This window comes from Bombyx mori, chromosome W (genome assembly GCF_030269925.1).
Source record: "Bombyx mori chromosome W, ASM3026992v2".
Classification (NCBI taxonomy): domain Eukaryota; kingdom Metazoa; phylum Arthropoda; class Insecta; order Lepidoptera; family Bombycidae; genus Bombyx; species Bombyx mori.
This window is the reverse complement of record NC_085135.1, coordinates 10503328-10524648: the sequence shown is the minus strand read 5'-3', so window position 1 is coordinate 10524648 and position 21321 is coordinate 10503328. Positions and strand designations below refer to the sequence as shown.

The window sequence follows — 21321 nt, the reverse complement described above, 5'->3', positions numbered from 1 at the left end:
GACTCCCAAGAGGTCCTACCACCAGTGAAAGAGTATTCTTTATTGTACACAAAATGAATAAATATTGTGAAACATTTTTTCTTGGTCTTATCGCTAAGAGTGATCTCTTCCAGACAACCATTAGATGGGCAAGAATAATTTCGAAATGAATTGCACACTGTGTATCTATCTATTATAGAAATATATACACACACGCACATACACACGCGCACACACACACACACACGCGCGCGCAATATACATATTTACAGGTACATACGTACAGATTTATATTTATAAATTATATAGAAATTTGAACAATGTAATAATAATTTTGCTTCTTTACACATTTATAAATAAGGATGGATGCTCGTAATAATTTTAGTATATTTGGGCCACCTAATGAAGATCATCAACACTATTACCGTAAATACAATCATTTTATAAACTTTCAACGGGTAAAAGATTAAACCTATGTAAAACATAATTTCTTTAATTAAAAAAAGCTGAAATAATTACCTATTCCAAGATTAATTATGTTAAGTATGTCTAAATATGTAATTACAATTAAATAAATTCTATACCTAATAAACTTCTAATTCTAATACTTCTATTAAAGTTACTAAAAAAATATGTTTATGCTGGGCAGTTTTCGTGTATTTTAAAGGTTACGCCATTACGGCAAAGTTTCTTTACGAAATTGCACCCTTAGAATGGAAGTGGTATAACTAAAAAATTTAAGGTTAGTTTTATATTTCAAAACACTTATGTATTATTATTAAGAACCTACATTTTAAGTAGGTAATACGTGAAGCAAAAATGTTGTACTCCTTTTTACGAAAATTGCGCGGACGGAGAAGTATGAAACTTCCCACACTCATAGAGAATATAGAGAAGTAGTGCAGATTGCTAAATTTTTTTTTTAATTTTGCATAAACTATAAAAAAATAAACTAAATGAATAAAAAAACCTTACACACATTACCATGTATTTGACACACACACACGCACATGCATTTATCCTTTTTTTGTTTATTGATTTATCAATCTATGGTCAAATTGAGAATAGATTAATATTTTTTGTCTTTATTATTATTTTTCTATAATGTAGCCTTGGCGACATAGAGCAATGATTATTATAGAAATGATGATAATAGAAAGGTGACAATAGAACTATAATAATGTTCAAACTTAAAATTTAAATAAATTATGGTCAAATTTCGACCACTGGACTACCATTAGTAGATAATAATAAAATCATTTATTGCCTTTCACACAGATTTAGATTATTACAGGCAGCCTACACGGAAACAACAAAAAAACAAAGCACTATTATATCATTTCTGGCAAGCAGCTCAACATTTGCACTTGTATATTATTAATAGGAATTTTATTAAGAATATTGACAATTTATGAGGAATTTGACAAGTACGGATTAGTTATAGATATATGTAGTTACATATTGTAAATTAAATTAGTTTTATAAGTGCAATAAAAAATAATTTAAATGATAAAATGATAAAGCCATACCTTTTTCCAATGTGACGATTAGAGGGTATCCTATTATTCTTTTCTATATTATTCTATCAGCTTATAAAATTAAACAGTCTCTTTTAGTCTAGAAAAGGACAAAGTACTCTTTCTGTCTTTTTCAAATAAAATGGCATGCCTTAAAGTGTTTAAACCGAAAAACTAAAAAAATACAATTATTGTATTACAATATTGAAGTTTACCAGAAACTAAGAATTTTGGGTTGAGCCACTTTAATTCTAAAGGTACAAAATAGTATTGAACACGTGACATTACCCGAATAATTTTGAAAGTAGTTGGTTCCCATTAAAATGCTGTTAAAATGCGTTGTATTTCATTTAGACGGTCTAATGCCAAAACATCACGTGCTACCAATATACGAGAAATAATATTATTGCTGCTCTCGGTGAATAAACGCCCTGCGAAGCGAGTAGCATATCTCAACTCACACTCACAATTCTTCATTTTTCACCGTATAGAACGTAAACTCGATTTGATTTTGATTTATTCATTTACAATTGAACAACTAGGAAAAAAAGATGAAAAGACATTTTGGAGGGACCGCGAGGAGCTAAATTGTGTGAATTGTTTTATTTTGTCTATTTAATGTTTCTTAGTTAATGCGTATTTAATATTTCTTCGTGTATAAGTGTAATTTTGAGACCGTCCTGGCCTAAAGGTTAAGGCGTCCGGTGTATTCGTATCTTGCAATGCACCGGTGTTCTAATTTCAATCAATTTTTCTAATGAAATACGTACTTATTAAATGTTTACGATTGACTTTCACTGTAAAGGAATAGCATCATGTAATAAAAATCAAACCCGCAAAATTAATTTGCGTAATTACTGGTGGTAGGACGTCTTGTGAGTCCGCACGGGTAGATATCACCACCCTGCCTATTTTTGCCGTGAAGCAGTAATGCGTTTCGGTTTGAAGGGTGGGACAACCGTTGTAACTATACTGAGACCTTAGAACTAATATCTCAAGGTGGGAGGCGGCATTTGCGTTGTAGATGTCTATGGGCTCCGGTAACCACTTAAGATTAGGTGGGCCGGGAGCTCGTCCACCCATCTGTGCAATAACAAAGTAACGTGGGTTTATTAACTGTTTAGTATCTGTGAAAGTGCGAAAATTTAAAAAAATTAAACAAAACCGCTGGACGTAGCTTCTCGAAGTCTTCGAAAAGGTCCACTGAAAAAAATCTCAGTATATAATCAGCATTTTGCAGAGATTATATTTTATCCCATATATCTGATCTCATTTCATTTCATTCCATGCCAATTAATTAATGCTTCAAATTAATCAAATCCATTTCACTCCATATTATCATTTTTCATAAAAAAAGATTAGGCTTTATGGCATGATACTTTTGCCTCTCTAGTTGGAAAAATAGAACTACTAAAGAAATACTCGATCGAAACGTTAAAACCCACTAATTTGTAACACGCACTCGCACAAATGTCATTCGTGGTACTCCTTTCGGTAAAATTACTCGGTTACGAGATCACAACGTTAATATGAACTCGCACTCACAAAATAACACCGGGTACGTTTGCCGCTAGGGGCGCTGTTCCAATTGCATACAAATTTGAGCAAACTGGCTCGCTAGTGAGAGCGTTACAAAACTCGCACTAAGCACACAGCAATAATATTATTTCTCGTATATTGGTAGCACGTGGTGTTTTGGCTTTAGACCGTCTAAATGAAATACAACGCATTTTAACAGTATTTTAATGGGAACCAACTACTTTGAAAATTATTCGGGTAATGTCACGTGTTCAATACTATTTTGTACCTTTAGAATTAAAGTGGCTCAACCCAAAATTATTATTTTCTGGTAAACTTCAATATTGTAATATTTTATGTAATGTTTATTATTATCTACTAATGGTAGTCCAGTGGTCGAAATTAGACCATCATTTATTTAAATATTAAGTTTGAACATTATTATAGTCTATTGTCAACCTTTCTATTATCATCATTTCTATAATAATCATTGCTCTATGTCAAGGCTACATTATAGAAAAATAATATTAAAGACAAAAAATATCAATCTATTCTCAATTTGACCACAGATTGATAAATCAATAAAGAAAAAAGTATAAATGCATGTGTGTGTGTGTGTGTCAAATACATGGTAATGTGTGTAAGGTTTTTTTATTGATTTAGTTTATTTTTTATTGTTTATGCATAATTAAAAAAGTTATTAGCAATCTGCACTACTTCTCTATATTCTCTATAAGTTGGGAAATTTCATACGTCTCCGTCCGCGCAATTTTTGTAAAAAGGGGTACAACATTTTTGCTTCACGTATTACTTAAAATGTAGGTTCTCAATAATAATTCATAAGTGTTTTGAAATATAAAACTAATCTTACATTTTTTAGTTATACCACTTCCATTCTAAGGGTGCTATTTCGTAAGCAAACTCTGCCGTAATGGCGTAACCTTTAAAATACACGAAAACTGCCCATCATAAACATATTTTTTTAGTAACTTTTAGAAGTATTAGAATTAGAAGTTTATTATAGAATTTATTTAATTGTAATTACATATTTAGACATACTTAACATAATTAATCTTGGAATAGGTAATTATTTCAGCTTTTTTTTAATTAAAGAAATTATGTTTTATGTAGATTTAATGATTTACCCGTTGAACATTTATAAAATGATTGTATTTACGATAATAGTGTTGATGATCTTCATTAGGTGGCCCAAATAGGTATACTAAAATTATTACGAGCATCCATCCTTATTTATAAATGTGTAAAAAAGCAAAATTATTATTACATTGTTCAAATTTCTATATAATTTATAAATATATATCTGTATGTATGTATGTCTAAATATGTAAATGTATGTGTGTGTGTATGGGTGTGTTTATATATTTCAATAGCTAGGTATTTTTTTTATACACAGTGTGCAATTCATTTCGAAATTATTCTTGTCCATCTAATGGTTGTCTGGAAGAGATCACTCTTAGCGATAAGACCAAGAATTGTACTCTTTTTTTTGTTAATATTGTTTCGCAATATTTATTCATTTTGTATACAATAAATAATACTCTATCTCACTCTCTCTCTCTCAGCAAGCAACTCTAAAAAAAAGCAATGGTTTAATAAGTATTAAATGAGAAAGCAAAGAATTTATATATATTTACAACTAGCTAGACGTCTATAAAATTTTCTAACCGAAAAAATATATGTGTATAAACCATTAGAATAGATAAAACCTTAAAAAACAACATTATTATTAAAAACGAAAGAAAAAAATCTTGATATTGTATTGGTTTCACGGCAAAATTTTTAGTGACTACTTAACTTGCTTGAAAGTGAAGAAATACTCTCAAAATCCATTAATTTGTAACTCGCACTCGCACATACAATAATCGAGAGGCTCACTTCGGTAAAGCTATTCGATACATAAGACAGCAACATAAACAAACCTTCTCTCTCCCACAAAATGAGATTCATAAGCTTACCACTAGGTGGCACTGAAACAACCTCACACAAATTAAACATAAAATTAACATCGACTGAGTAATTAAAAAAAACTCGCACTAAGCACAGGTACATTACCCATTACCCGACTAATTATAACTATCGTTAGAAAGCTTGGCATTTCAATTAAACGCCTTAAAAAAAACCTTGCGTGCTACCAATATAAAAGAAAAAAATATTGCTTCTCAAGATGAATAAACATCCTGCAAATCGAGTAGCATATCTCAACTCACACTCACAATTCTTCATTTTTCACCGTATAGAACGTTAACTCGATTTGATTTTGATTTATTCATTTACAATTGAACAACTAGGAAAAAAAGATGAAAAGACGTTTTGGAGAGACCGCGAGGAGCTAAATTGTGTGAATTGTTTTATTTTGCCTATTTAATGTTTCTTAGTTAATGCGTACTTAATATTTCTTCGGGTATAGGTGTAATTTTGAGATCGTCCTGGCCTAAAGGTTAAGGCGTCCGGTGTATTCGTATCTTGCGATGCACCGGTGTTCTAATGCCGCCGGCGGGTATCAATTTTTCTAATGAAATACGTACTTATCAAATGTTTACGATTGACTTTCACTGTAAAGGAATAGCATCATGTAATAATAATCAAACCCGCAAAATTAATTTGCGTAATTACTGGTGGTAGGAAGTCTTGTGATTCCGCACGGGTAGGTATCACCACCCTGCCTATTTTTGCCGTGAAGCAGTAATGCGTTTCGGTTTGAAGGGTGGGACAACCGTTGTAACTATACTGAGACCTTAGAAATAGTATCTCAAGGTGGGAGGTGGCATTTGCGTTGTAGATGTCTATGGGCTCCGGTAACCACTTAAGATTAGGTAGGCCGAGAGCTCGTCTACCCATCTATGCAATAAAAAAATAACGTTGGTTTAATAACTGTTTAGTATCTGTGAAAGTGCGAAAATGTAAAAAAAATAAACAAAACCGCTGGACGTAGCTTCGCGAAGTCTTCGAAAAAGTCCACTGAAAAAAATCTCAGTAAATAATCAGCATTTTACTGAGATTATATTTTATCCCATATTATCTGATCTCATTTCCTTTCATTCCATGCCAATTGATTAATGTTTCAAATTAATCAAATCTATTTCACTCCATATTATCATTTTTCATAAAAAAAGATTAGGCTCTATGGCATGATACTTTTGCATCTCTAGTTGGAAAAATAGAACTACTAGAGAAATACTCGATCGAAACGTTAAAATCTACTAATTTGTAACACGCACTCGCACAAATGTCATTCGTGGTACTCATTTCGGTAAAATTACTCGGTTACGAGATCACAACGTTAATATGAACTCGCACTCACAAAATAACACCGGGTACGTTTGCCGCCAGGGGCGCTGTTCCAATTGCATACAAATTTGAGCAAACTGGCTCGCTATCGAGAGCGTTACAAAACTCGCACTAAGCACACAGGTCATTTATAGATAGATTAGGAGCATCAACGTACCACTTTTGACGTTGCTGCAATGTATGCAAGTATTCTAGTTTCCAACGACGCCAAAAATGCAATGTGGCTTGTTTAATACATTGCCAACGCGTTAAATTATTAGTCGATACATCAGAGATATCATAACTTGGAGCCGAAACCAATTGACGACCAACTAAAAAATGTCCCGGTGTCAGGACATCGAATTCACTAGGATCGGTAGATAAACTGCACAGAGGGCGCGAGTTTAAAATCGCTTCTATGTTAGAAAATAAGGTAGATAATTCTTCGAACGATAAAGCGCGTGTACCTACTACGCGTTTTAAGTGGTATTTAGCCGATTTGATTCCAGCTTCGAAAATCCCACCAAAATGACTACCAGTTGGAGGATTATATTTCCACGTTACTTTTCTGATGGTGAACTGATCAGTCAAGTGATTTTGATTTGAAGTATAAAATTGATATATTTCATTTAGGTGTCTGCCAGCGGCAACAAAATTTTTGCCATTGTCAGAATAGACCGTATGTGGCAGTCCGCGTCGAGCCGTAAACCGATCGAACGAAGCCAAGAAACATTCAGTAGTCAACGCCGAGAGTACTTCAAGATGTACTGCACGTGTTGAGTAACAAATAAATAAGCATAAATAGGCTTTTGATATTTTCGCATTACGCCTATTTGATTCCTTTGTATAAAATGGACCTCCTATATCAACACCGACAGTATGTTGGAAGGGATAAATATCGGACTCTAAACGACACTTTGGTAATGAGGCCATTTTAGGTTGATTAATAGTGGGCCTATTCTTAAAGCACGTAACACACTTAGAAAGGCGCGATCGTATCACACACCTAGCGGCTATAATCCAATATTTTTGAGCTAATATGTTTTGAAGAGATCTAGGCCCGGTGTGTAAATAGACCTTGTGATAGTAATCTATCAAAATATTTGTAAAATGCGATTTTTTGGGCAAAATCAAGGGATGACGTTGAGTAAATGGCAAATCCGCGTGTGAAAGCCTACCCCCCACCATGAGGAGACCACGGCTATCAATGAACGGGTCGAGTTTCCGTAGGCTTTGCGAGCATCGATTTTCCTTTTTTATTGATTTAATGTCATCCTCAAAATATTTTAATTGAACAATTTGAATAATTTTATCGTGTGATTTATTTATTTCAGAAGTAAGTAAGGAACCCTTTACTCTATTAGCAACAGAAGCTTTGCAATTATTTATAAATCTGTAACACCAGGCGAATATACGCAGTACCTTGTTAAAGTTTGAAAATTTAAGTATTATTGAATAAAAGTCCGTATTCACATTTGACGTTTCACTAAGTAAAGTGTTTTCTTTAAGAGGTTTGAGTTCCAATGGTTCACCTTTGAACTCTGTTATCGATCTGACAGGCCACGTATGCGGTGGCTCGTATAGCCATCGAGGGCCACGGAACCACTGATCTGCGATCAGCAGCAAATCGGCTGGCGTGGCGCCGCGAGAGCACACATCGGCGGGGTTGTCAGTGCCATTCACGTGAAACCATTGTACCTCTGTCGAGCTTTCATTAATTTTAGCGACACGATTGGCGACGAAAGTTTTTAGTTTGAACGCAGGTGTATTTATCCATGTTAATGCAACTGAACTGTCAGTAAAAGCTAGTACCTCACCAATTTCTACTTCCTTGGCCAAAATATCGATTACGTACCGTAAAGTTTTTGACAATAAGTGAGCAGCCATTAATTCAAGACGTGGAATTGATACTGTTTTTAAGGGCGCGACCTTAGATTTCGATAACAGTAAGCTAACGTTAACGTTACCTTGCACGTCTTGACTGCGAATATACACGACGGCGGCGAATCCAGCCGTTGACGCGTCACAAAACCCTACCACTTGAGAGACCGTATGGTTTTGGACAAAGACATGCCGGTCGTGTTTTAGTTTCGATAAAAACGGTATTTGAGATGAAAACATTGACCATTCATCGAGTAACAACTTTGGAAGAGTGTCGTCCCACCCTAATTGAGCGCACCATAATTTTTGCATAAAATTCTTAGCAAGAAAAATACACGGGGCTACGTATCCCAAGGGATCATACAATTTAGCTATTTGTGAAAGTACTGAGCGTTTCGTAATATTATCTACCGTATGTGTAGTACGAAAAGAAAATGCGTCTTCTTTAGGCAACCAGTGTAGACCGAGAGTTTTGATAGACATAGTTTTACCGTCGTCGAATTGCACTGGGGGCTCAACTTGATCACTAGGCAGTTCTTTAAGTAATTGATCGCTATTACTTGACCACTTGCGTAATTCGAATCCACCAAGCCTTAGTAATTCGACCAATTGCCGCTGAATCTTAAGAGCCTCTTCCAAGTTATCCACAGACCAAATTAAATCGTCCACAAAAAATCCTTCGCGCAGAGCACGAGAAGCCTCTAGGAAGCGGGCGCCTTCGTCCGCGGCTAGCTGCTGTAGCGTGCGTATCGCTAGAAACGGGCTACTCGCTACACCATACGTCACGGTGCACAGCTCGTACACTTTAATGGGCTCACTGGGCGAGTCGCGCCACAAAATGTGTTGATATTTACGTTGGGACTCATCAATTAAAATACAACGGTACATTTTAGATATGTCACCGCATAAGGAAATCTTACGTAACCGAAAACGTATCAAAAGTTCCACGAGATCAGCCTGCAACTTCGGGCCCGTGTATAAAACAGAATTTAAAGATTTATTATTTGAGGTTTGACAAGACGCGTCGAAAACTACACGGAGACGAGTACTACTGCTGTCAGGCTTATGTACGCAGTGGTGGGGAATGACGTACCCTGATTCCACTTCTGATACCTCGCCGACACAAATCATATGACCGAGCGAAGCGTACTCATCCATAAATTTTTTATATTCCTTCCGTAGGTCTGGTAAACGCGACAGTTTACGTTCTAAATTTTGATATCTTTTTATCGCAATTTGCCTTGAGTTTCCCAGTTCAGAGTCAGGCTTAAACGGGTATTTAACAATGTATCGACCTGTACTATCACGCTTATAATCATTTACAAACATCTGTTCAGTGATGACGTCATCCGGGTTTTTGGGCAAATCAGCGACCAAGCTTTCTGTTTCCCAAAACGATTTAATTAAGTCATCGACTTTTGATTCGCTGCTTAACATGCACATTGATACATTTCTAGTGTTACTCGTATTATTGCAAGACAGCTGACCCGTAATTACGTAACCAAATACACTACTTAACGCCAACGGTAATCCTTGCCGCGACGGACTATACCTTCCACCGTCATAAATAAACGGAAATACGTCGCTGCCGAGCAACATGTCGATGCGACTCGAACGATAGAAAGTAGGGTCAGCCAACAACAAGTTTTTATATTCGAGTTTTAAATTTTCTGTAAAGTTAACCGAAGGCATATCACCAGAAATTTTTGAAACCACAACCGTTTTTAAATTGAATATCGGATTATCGGACGTGGTTGGTTTGATTTTGCATAAAACCATGCCGTGATCACGAACTACCGCTCCGCCTAAACCTATCAGTTGTGTGTTACACTTTTGGCGTGGGAGTCCTAGTCGTTGTGCACAATCATTCGTCAAAAAACTAGATTGGGATCCACTGTCAATTACTACTCGTACGGGTTGATATTTGCCTAAACCGTCCAATACGTGTATAATCGCAGTGCCCAACATGACTGTGGATCCAGTCGAACACGTCAACGAGACTTGATCTTCGTTATTATTATTAAAATTATCGTTGCAAGAATTATTAAAATCCGAATTAATTGTACTTGTTTTAGAATCAACATGCAACGTGTGGTGATGCCTGTTTTTACACACCGTACATGTTATCTTCGACGGGCACTCATTAGACGCGTGACCTTGACGGAGACAGTTCTCGCACAAATGCAACTCTTTAATTTTATCAATGCGCTGTACAGGTGTTAGTGCGATATACTCGAAACATTTATAAATAGAATGAAAGGGTTTATTGCAGTACAAACATCCCTTTTTTGCGTAATCAGCCTTATCAGCGCTCGTACTACTTGCTAAACAAGTTTTTAAATTTGTATTTTTAGGGGTAGGCTTACTAATGGATTTATTTTGAATCGAAGGAGTAAAAGTTTTACTAGTACTGGGCTTCGATAAAGTACTTGTGTTCATTGACATTTCCAATATTCGGGTCTGGTTTGTGACAAAATCGATCAATGTTTTGATAACAGGTATTTCGTTTGTACCTATTTTTTGTTCGAATTCACGCCTTGAAACTTGGTCTAAATTACGCAATCCGATATAACACAAAATAAATCCCGCTAAATTATCAATTTCTAATAACTCAAGGGCTTGGACACACTCTTGAAACGTTTCCAAAAAGGAATTTAATCCGTTCACGGATTCGTTAGACAACGGCTTGAACGCAAACAACTTATCCATATAGCGGGTAGCTATGGCACGCTTATTTTCGTATCTGTCACATAAGCTAGTCCATACTATATTATAATTGTCGTTTGATATCGGCAGACTTTTAACAATTTGAAGCGCAGGGCCAGTTACGACTGACAATAGGTAATAGAATTTATCAATATTACCTAAACTTGTATTGGTATGAATTAAGCTGGAAAAAGTGGTGGTAGTACTGGTGGTAGGACCTCTTGTGAGTCCGCACGGGTAGGTACCACCACCCTGCCTATTTCTGCCGTGAAGCAGTAATGCGTTTCGGTTTGAAGGGTGGGGCAGCCGTTGTAACTATAATTGAGACCTTAGAACTTATATCTCAAGGTGGGTGGCGCATTTACGTTGTAGATGTCTATGGGCTCCAGTAACCACTTAACACCAGGTGGGCTGTGAGCTCGTCCACTCATCTAAGCAATAAAAAAAAAAAAAAAAAAAAAAAAGTATCACGAAATGTGATCCAATTTTCTAATCTACCGTCGAAATGAACCAATTCGATTTTAGGCAAACGAGGCTGAGCGCCGCGCTCCGATGCGCCTTTGTTTTCCTGTTTCGATGACTTCGAACGCGAATCATGTTCTTGAAAAATACGTAAAATCTCAAAATAGAGGTCATCAAGGGCATGCACCTCTTGGTTACCGATGATATAATTAGGGTCATTTTTTAACTCCAAAACTGAAATCTCATCAACAATTTTTTCGAAAGATTCCCTAGTGGACTCGAGGTCACTGACCCGCACAGACAAATTACTAAATTCTGCTGTATTATTTTGCACAGCTTTAGCTAGGTCGTAATATTGTTGAACACGTCTAAAACATCGTTCTTTACGACTTCTAAGTGTATTAATTTTTATTTGAAGGTCGGACAATGGAGCCATTTTGATTCGAAGAAAAATGTACTACCGCTTGACGCGTACCCAAATATACTAAAACTGAGTCCTAAAGTGATGATAGACGTAGAAATGGATATTAAGAGTATTTGACTACGTATATATGCGTATTATTGCAATAAATAGAACTATTGAATGAATATTCTGCAAATAATACCGATATGTAAGACGTGTGTAGGTACCTACAGGTTTGCAGGTTTATACGTAAAATATTGAGTATTTACCTATTTTGAAGTTGTATTCGGTAAATATCCGGCTCGATAGGGCCAAATTATGTTGTGTAAACAAGTTTGTTGAGTTAAATTTAAATTCCCAGAAACTAAACCGACTAAAAAGGGGAAGGTACTCACAAATGATTGCTTTCTATATTTTGTGGTCTTCTGTCCCCGGGGCACTGTTCTGGATGCTGGAGTTTAAGATACACGGACACACGCACAAGTTGAATCGCAAAGTTTGCGAAAAACAGTATTTTTGAATTAAAAGACTTTTTTAATTTGGCGCGCGCGCGGTTCGAAAGCGTCGACTATAGTTCTTTTCTTCGCCCGCTAGGAAGCGCGTTACATTTAAATGATTGCCGATAGATGGCGTGGATTAGGAAAAGGGAATTTTAGTCGGTTTCCTAACAATAATAATGATCGAGATGATACCAGCATCTCGTTTTTACCATCGCACCGCCCGCCACCGGAGTAGAGTTCATCCATACTACCTGGAGCCACTGCGGTCATCCACAGTGCGTTTCCAGAGATCTTTTTTGCCACGTACCATCCGGCTATGGAATGAGCTCCCCTCTACGGTGTTTCCCGAGCGCTATGACATGTCCTTCTTCAAACGAGGCTTATGGAGAGTATTAAGCGGTAGGCAGCGGCTTGGCTCTGCCCCTGACATTGCAGAAGTCCATGGGCGACGGTAACCACTCACCATCAGGTGGGCCGTATGCCCGTCTGCCTACAAAGGCAATAAAAAAAAAAAAAAAAAATTGTAATTCTTTTAATTAAATTTAGTTTAAATAAACGTTGGTTTTTTTTGCAACCTCCGGCTGTAGCAACCGTAATTAAAGATTTGTTTGTTTGTTTGTTTGTTTTGAATAGGCTTTCAAACTACTGAACCGTTTTGAAAAATTCTTTCACTGTTTAGGAGCTCCAGTATTTCCGAGTGACATAGGCTATAATATTTTTTGAAAAAAGTTAGGGATCCTTACTAAAGCTTCAATAATGTAACCCAAGGTGTAAAAAAATCACCTAAAATATTTGTAAGCTTGAGGGTAGACATTATCTTATCATTATCGAGGATGGCCGTGACGGCGGAAGTCTCACCTCCGGCTACACGATGTTACTCCCACACTGAGGAAGCCAACCGCGAACACATGTCAAGCACGCACAAGCACGCACTTCACCGGAAAAACTTGCATCCGCCAGCGGAACCCGAACACCGCCGCATCGCCAGACACGAACGCACCGGACGTCTTATCTTACAGGTCACGACGACTTCAGATGTGTCAATTTTTCTTCCCCACGGAAACTTGCTTGCTTTCTTGTTTGCTTGCTTGCTGGAGCCCGAAGTCATCGAACGTGTAGTGTTATTGGTATTGAATCGAGTAGATTCTAAAATTTCAGCGACAATTCACAGTCTCATGTCCTGGTTTACTGTACTAGTGCCATGTAACTCTAGCAGTAGTCATTGGCTTAAAAACGATTCGTGTCGGAACTACCCACTCGTCATGACAGATCCATTATTGCGATCGAAGTTTCACTTGAGATTTGCACTTTTTTTTTTTTTTTTTTATTGCTAGATGTGTGGACGAGCTCACAGCCCACCTGGTGTTAAGTGGTTACTGGAGCCCATAGACATCTACAACGTAAATGCGCCACCCACCTTGAGATATAAGTTGTAAGGTCTCAGTATAGTTACAACGGCTGCCCCACCCTTCAAACCGAAACGCATTACTGCTTCACGGCAGAAATAGACAGGGCGGTGGTACCTACCCGTGCGGACTCACAAGAGGTCCTACCACCAGTAAACTTGCCTTAATTTCTTGCAATAGCTTGTTACGTGTTGTATTTCCGTTAGTAAACGCCTTGTGATGACGTCGACAGTCAAACTGGGCAACATGAGCCAGAACGTAAGATGTGACGATTTCTTCGTGGCTCAGATCTTCCATCGAGGTAACAGAGACGTTATTACACGACTTACGTATGCTGCATTCACGCTCTTGTGGCGTACCACTACTAGTATTCTGATCTGCATCATGTTTTTTTTGCTGTACTTCGAACATGTTCAAACACGTCACGCCAGTGAGAGTAGAGTCCTGATCCCACTTCTGATGTAAGCTTGAGGGTAGACATTATCTTGTTGAACACCAAGTAAAACGATGTCACTTTTTGATTCCTGATTTAATCAACAATATGTTATCGTAACAATTCACTTTAACACTTGTCCAACTTTAACCAGTACGTACAACAGTCACTGAATCACACAACGTAACAAGAATATAGTAAGTGCACCAGGCAAGCGCAGTCCAACGAATGTTCATTTCAAGGCACGTTCCGCCTTTTTATACTAGCCGGCGCAGCTGGCTTATGAGTCACCTCTGTTGCAGCTGTTGTTTACGAGTGGAACGACACGGCCGGCGCACCTGGTTTGTGTGAGTCACTCCTATTGCACGTGCTATATAACATAAATATCGTTAACGCCGTCATATTCTTTACATCGCATGCCTTGCGAAAACTATTTACGATAGGATAAAGTAATCTATACTAATATTATGTCTATACTAATCTATATCTATACTAATATTATAAAGAGGAAAGATTTGTTTGTTTGTTTGTTTCGAATAGGCTCCGAAACTACTGGACCGATTTGAAAAATTCTTTTTCCATTACAAGCCGACATTGTCCCTGATGAACATAGGCTACTTTTTTTAATTTTTATTTTATTTTATTTTTTTGGTTTCATGTGTGTTTTAATGTTTCCGAAGCGAAGCGAGGGCGGGTCGCTAGTAATAATATTATAAAGAGGAAAGATTTTTTTGTTTGTTTGTTTCGAATAGGCTCCGAAACTACTAGACCGATTTGAAAAATTCTGTTTCCATTAGAAGCCGACATTGTCCCTTTTTTTTTTTTTTTTTTTACGGGTAGAGGGCCGAACCTCCTACGAGGTCCCCGCGCAAAAGGGGCGCGCGGGGTATGTGAGACTCAACGATCTGCATGGTGTTGTGAGCAGACCGCGGGCCCAAGGATTTTAGGACCCACCCACTAAACGACTCCCCTGCACTCTTACACCCGACGTCCGATCCCCTCCGAGGTCAGAACCCGGATGAGGTAGGGGGGCTACCGCGGTCAACACTACAACCAGACGGCACGGCTCACCCCAAGGACGCCCAGCCGACGGAGCCTTCGAGGCGAATCGAAGGCTCTGAAACGTCGGCCGTCTCGGTACGGCAGCCCGTCGGGCCGCCCAGACGGTGCCGCTGGTGTCCCGGAATACCCCGCTGGACCAGAACCAGCCTGCCGGGTCGGGACGCGATACACCGTCGACCGGTCGCTCTATTCACTCCACGGCAGCGCGCTAGAGTGCTGGTAGCGCGCCGCGCGGCCTCACCCCCTCAGGTCGCCCCTTGACCTTCACCGGGGGGAGGCCGCCACCTACAGGGGCCGGGACGTACGGGCGTATTCCCGCCTCCGGCCCCCGGCTCGACGGCGACGGATCGGTGCGGAAAGGGAAGAGCTCTCCCTCTCTCGCTCCGCCGCCTCCTTCTGCGAGATGGTGGACTCGCAGAAGTCGAGCATCGCCTTCCAGGACGCGTCGCTGCCGAGCATCGTAGCCACGACGCGCGGCAGCGAGAGGTCCTCTCCAATGACCGCGACGAGGGCGGCGCGTTGCTCGTCAAATCCAGAGCAACGCGCCAATGTGTGTTCCGCTGTGTCTTCCTCGTCGCGGTCCGCGCAGTGGTGGCACTGCGCCGTCGGTTCCCTTCCGGCTATCTTAAAGAGGTACCGGCCGAAACAACCATGGCCGGTCAACATTTGCGTCAGCCGGAAGGTGAGGCATCCGCGGTCGCGGCCCACCCAGTCCGCGAGAACCGGGCGGACCGCCTCGACGGTACGGAGGCCGGCCGACGGGTCCGCCAAGCGGCGAGACCACGCCTCCAGCACGGACCGCCGAGATTGGAGCCTCCGCGCTCGAACTACTCCTTCGCCGGGGCGCCCTTCCCCCCTAGAACGAAGGTCGCTACGCCACCGGTAATCGGCAGCGAGCGCCTCCGCCTCCAGGTCCCAGGGTGGCGCTCCGGCGAGCAAACACGCCGCCTCGAAGGAGACGGTGCGGTATCCTCGGATCGCTCTGACCGCGATCGCGCGCTGCGGACGTCGCAGCGCCGCGACGTTCTTGCGGGTCAGGGCGTGGCACCATACGGGAGCCCCGTATAGTGCCATCGACCGCACCACCCCCATGTAGAGGCGGCGCGCCACCTGATCGGGACCCCCGACGTTTGGAAGCAGCCGGCTCAAAGAGCCGGCCGTCGCCATCAGTCGAGGGCCCAACTTCGCAAAGTGAGCGCGGAAGTTCCACCGACCATCCAGCTCGAGGCCGAGGTACAGAAGACCGGTCACCCCGACCCCGACGCGGACGCCTCCGATCACGAGGTGGGCACCCAGAGGCGGCGCTCGTCCCAGCCCGTGAAACAACAGGGCCTGGGTTTTGTCGAGCGCCACCTCGAGCCCCAACCGTCGGATCCTAGTGATGACATGTGCCACGCCTGCGCACGCTAGACGGGCAGACTCCCAGTAGTCCCTCCCCGGAGCCACGACCAACGTGTCGTCGGCGTAACAAATTACGCTCAGCCCGGGGAGGGGACCCCGTACGACGCCCCGCAGGACCCAGTCGTAGCCGATGTTCCACAGCAGGGGGCCCAGGACAGACCCCTGCGGAACACCGCGCTCGACGGGGAAGCGGTACATCGCCCCATCGTGTCCGATGCACTGGATCGACCTGCCCTCGAGGTAGGAGCCGATCAGTCGGCGGAGGTATGCGGGGACGCCGTGATACTCCAGCGCCCTCGCGATCACCGACCAGGGCAGGGTGTTGAAGGCGTTCCTTACATCTAAGGATAACGCCATCGCCACCCCGCCCCGGGATACGGCTTCGTCGGAGAGGGCACGCACGCGCAGAATTGCGTCTATCGTCGAGCGGCCCTCTCTGAAGCCGTATTGTTCCGCCGAAAGATCGGGACCCGTCTCGGTCAGGTGCCGGACGATGCGGGCCGCGACGATCCTCTCGAGCATCTTGCCCGCTTCGTCCAGCAACACGATGGGGCGATAGCCCGCGGGTGAGTCCGCGGGGCGCCCGTCCTTCCGCAGAAGGACCAGTCTGCCCGTCTTCCATTTCGACGGGAACCGTCCCGACTCGAGGCACGCTTCGAAAAGCCCCCCGAGCCGGTCCCCTAGGGCCTCGAAGGCCAAGCTCCAGACCCGGCCGTGAACGCCGTCAGGGCCGGGGGCCGCGTCCTTCGCTCTCATTCTGGACACGGCCGCATGGATCTCCGCCCCCGTAATAGGGGGAGGGGGCTCCTCGGCAGCGGGAACGCTGGGACGACGCGGAGGCGTGCCCCACGTGGCGTCCATCTGGGGGGACTCAAAGTCCCCCCCTGCTGCCGGCGGGAAGAGTGCCGCAACAATTTCCCGCAGCTGCCGAGGCTGAAGCCGCTCGGTCACCGGGAGCGCCCACGGCTGCAGTTTCCTGCGAACCATCTTGTATGGGCGCCCCCAGGGATCTTCGTCGAGCGACTCCAGGAGAGTCTTCATGCTCTGCTTCTTGGCCTCGCCGATGGCCAGCTGCAGCGCCGTCTGCTTTTGACGACAGTCAGCGTGCAGCTGGGCCGCCGTCTCCGCGAACGCAGCGTCGCGACGACGGCGGCGGCGGTGGCGTGCGCTCCGGCGGCGCGCCCTCGCACTCCTCGCGGAGTCTTGCGATCTCGGGCGACCACCAGAACGCACCCCCACGTGGTGCTCGGGGGCCGACCCGGGGCATGGCGGCTTCACAAATGTTTGCCATGGTGCCCCGGAACCAGTCGACCTCCGCATCCACGTCCGCGAGCCGCGCGGGTTTTGGCGCCCACGCAGCAACAGCGGCCCCCTCCATCAGCAACTCCTTGTTCATCCGCTTCAAGGCCCACCTGGGGAACGAACGGGGCGCACCTTGCAGGAGCTCCTCCTCGCCGCGGGCGCCCACGGCTGACGACGACGACAAGGAGGAGGCGGAGAGCTCGAATCGGACGTATCTGTGGTCCGAGAGCGTCTCCGCCCCCTCGAGTACGCGCCAGCCGCGGGTGCGGCGCACGGCGGACGGGGACGCGAACGTCACGTCCACGTGAGATTCCCCGTTCCACCGCACGCAAGTCGCGACCGTGCCTCTGTTTAGGAGACAGAGGCCGGTCGCGATCGCCCACTCCGAAAGAGCCTCGCCTCGCGGATCCGTGCGGGGGGAACCCCAAGCCGTACACTTGGCGTTGAGGTCCCCCGCGACGATGACAGGGCGGGACCCGAGGCGGTGTAAAAGCGCCTCGAGCCCGCCCAGAAACCGTTCGAATTCGGCGAGGCTCCTGTTCGGAGAAAAGTACGCCCCGATCACGACGGTCCCGTCGATCCTAGCCGCGACGTACCCGGGTCCCCTGGCCACCATATCCAAGGGGGGTAACGCCGCGGACTGTCTTAGTACGATGGCCACGGAGCCGTCGACGTCCCCCATCCAGCAGTCCTGGTCGGTGGGGACGAAGTACGGCTCCGCGGCGACAGCAACATCAATTGACCACTCCGCCATGGTGTGGACGAGGAGATCCTGTGCCCTGGCGGAGTGGTTCAAATTGCACTGGAGGAAGCGGTGGACGCAACCCATTACGGGGCTACGTCCATCGCTCCCTCGTCTGTCCCGCCCTGCGGCTCTTCTCGTGCCGCGGCGGGAGCTGACTCACCGGCTGCCCTTTTTGCAGCCGGCTTCTTTTTCTTTCCGCCCCTCCTCGTTTTTGTAGAGGAGGGGGCGGACTTGCATGCCGGGCCACCGGCCCGGTGGTCGGCCTTCCTTTTAGCCGCGTCGCACAAGACACAGTGCGGCGCGGCTGCGGTGCAGGAGGCTGCCTTGTGCCCCGGTTGGCCGCAGCGGAAGCACAGGTTGCTGCGGTCCACTGTCGAGGGGCACTTGGCGAGGCCGTGGCCGGTGCCGAAGCACCGAAGACAGCGCCACGGCCTGCTCTCCTGCAGTTGCACGTGGGCCACCACCCAGCCCACGCGCAGTTGTCCCGGGCTGTCCGAAGGCCGACCCTGTGGAGGGGTAGCCAGGACTGTCGCCGTTGCTACCGGGCAACGCGCCCACGCCGTCCGGGTTCCGATATATGTAGGCCGAAGCTCCCCAACTTTTACGTCGGCGAGGGCGCAGTTGCCCTGCGACGCAATGGCCGCGGCGACTTCCTCTTTGGTGGCGCATTCGTCGAGGCCCGTAATTTTCACTTCCGCCATTTTGACGGGCCGCGCGATGCGCACCACCTCGGGGTCCGGCAAGATTTCCCGCAGACGGACCGCCAGTTTTTCTGCCACGGCGCTGGAATTCGCGCCGGGGCATTCTACCAGGCGGGCCCCGTTGGCCGTCTGCCGGACCCTCAGGCCACCCTCCACGTCGAGGGCGTCCACATTTACGCCACCGCGCGCCTGGGTCATCACCTCGTGGTAGGTGATGCCCTTTTCTTTGCCGGCCGGCAGCAGCTCCACAACCACTGCAGCCGACCGCGGGGCGCGCGGCCTCCTTCATCCAGTTCGGCCCCTCGGCTCCGCTCGACCCCCTTGGCGGGGAGCGGCAGCCGCAGGGGCGGGCTTGGGGTGCGGCGCAGGAGGCGCCGCCACCTTTTTGGGCCCGCGCCGCACCACCGTCGTCCAGGCCTCGTTCATGTTTATCGGGGCCGGGGGCAGTGGGCGGGGCTGGGGGGTCGGTGCCGGTTTGGCGGCGTTGACGCCCCCCTTCTTCTTGGTCCGGCTCCTGCCGGGCCCCGCCTTCGCAGGCTGGGACGGGGCAGGAGCAGTCTTCTGCGTCATACGCTGGCCGGTGCTTTGTGCTCCTGAGGGAGCGGGTTTTGGTGCCCCCGTATCTTTTTGGGTCCCCGATGGTCCTGGTTTGGCCGGAACAGAAGCCGAAGCAGCCGGACGTGCCGCGGGTGTCGCGCCCTTTTTAGGGCCGCTATACATTTTAGCGGCCACAGTCCTGCGGGGTGCCGGTGTAGGAGCTCCGTTTTTCACCTCATGAGCGAGGGGCGGTCTTGCGCGCTCAACGTTCGAACTCCTTGCCTCCTGTATAAGGAGCTGCCGCCTCAGCTCCTCGACCTCAGTGAGGCCTTCTGCTTCGGGCGGAGGAGGGACAGGGGCCGAGCTGCGTTGCCGCTCGATGAGATCGGCAACCATTGTTCGCAGCTCGGCCATGTCGACGCGGAGCTGTCCGTTCTCCGCCCGAAGTTGGCCATTCTCATCCGCCAGTTGTTCGAGGCGGGCGTTCTGCAGGGCCACTTCTTGTCGCAATCCCGCCGTCTCCACGGTTGTGGTGCGATCCACAACGTCCTGCAGCCTTTCTTCGAGCGTGGCGGCCGCCGATTTCATGGCCGACAATTCCGAGCCCTTGAGGCCTGCATTGGATTTAGCCGCAATGGTCGCGACTATTCTCCCGACTATTCCACAAGCTCGGAGGGGGTCAGAAGGTCCCACCTCCGTCAGGGATCGCTGTAGGCGCTCGATTTCCTCCAGCTTCCTATTCTTTTTTATCGCCTCGCGGCAGGCGGCCCTGGACTGCGCCGAGGAGGCAGCGTCCAGTCCGCAAGTCGACGGCTTGTCAAAATCAGTGGCGGGCGGCGCCGCAGCAGCCGCCGGCCCTTCCGCCAACGCCATATACTTGGCGCTGGCAGGCTCTCCTTCCGATGAATCGGACGGAGCGGAGGACGCCGGCCGACGAGCCGACTTCCGCTTCCGCCGAGTCCGCTGCCGATCACAATCGGCAAACAGCGCCGGTGTCTCCCTCCCACTGGACGCGTCGCCCCTCGCGGAGCTTCGCGCCGAGTGCAGCGAGATGAGGCTGTCGCACCTCTCCAGCAGCACGGTGGGGACTTTGTCCCTTACGCGACCCGTGTTGTCGCCCCCTTCGTCGTGGCAGTGTTTGCCCCCCCCCAGAAACGGTGGGGCAGCGTGCGGCCGATCGCTCGACCGCACGGAGGGATTCTCCCCCCGCGGAGCGGGAGGTACCCTCCTGGGGTAGTAGTTTTGGAACAGATGCCATTTTTTTCATTATTCCTTTTTGTTTAACCAGGGGTCGGTCCCCTGGGGTCTGGTTGGTACCCTCGGGACTGGACTCCCTCCAGCCATTCATCCCATCGCCGGGCACCAGAGCTTAGGATTGGGGCATTTTTTAAAGAGGTTTACGTCCTCGCGGCCCCGTGCCTCGCGGCAGCGGCCCCCGTCCCCCACGCGGTGAGGATTACGGGTTGGCCGGCGGCCCGCC

General features: G+C 45.8%; 1 protein-coding gene across 1 annotated transcript; it reads right to left on the bottom strand.

Annotated features, from left to right (window-relative positions):
* Positions 1 to 7632: 7632 nt before the first annotated feature.
* Positions 7633 to 20429, bottom strand: LOC134201761 (uncharacterized). The gene is made up of 4 exons (XM_062677012.1): positions 20283 to 20429; positions 10250 to 10391; positions 7776 to 9853; positions 7633 to 7659 (listed from the first exon to the last, which is right to left on the bottom strand). Exons 1-4 carry the CDS (start codon positions 20427 to 20429, stop codon positions 7633 to 7635), a joined length of 2394 nt encoding a protein of 797 aa, XP_062532996.1.
* Positions 20430 to 21321: the final 892 nt, after the last annotated feature.

Excerpts from the sequence above, each read along its gene's own strand:
- LOC134201761 (XM_062677012.1), bottom strand. The coding sequence starts at position 20,429 with ATGAAATCGGCGGCCGCCACGCTCGAAGAAAGGCTGCAGGACGTTGTG. Across the intron at positions 9,854-10,249 it reads GCATGTTGATTCTAAAACAA|AAAATTTAAAACTCGAATAT; the intron begins GTACAATTAATT and ends TTAACTTTACAG. Across the intron at positions 7,660-7,775 it reads TACTTAGTGAAACGTCAAAT|AGTAAAGGGTTCCTTACTTA; the intron begins GTGAATACGGAC and ends TGTTGCTAATAG.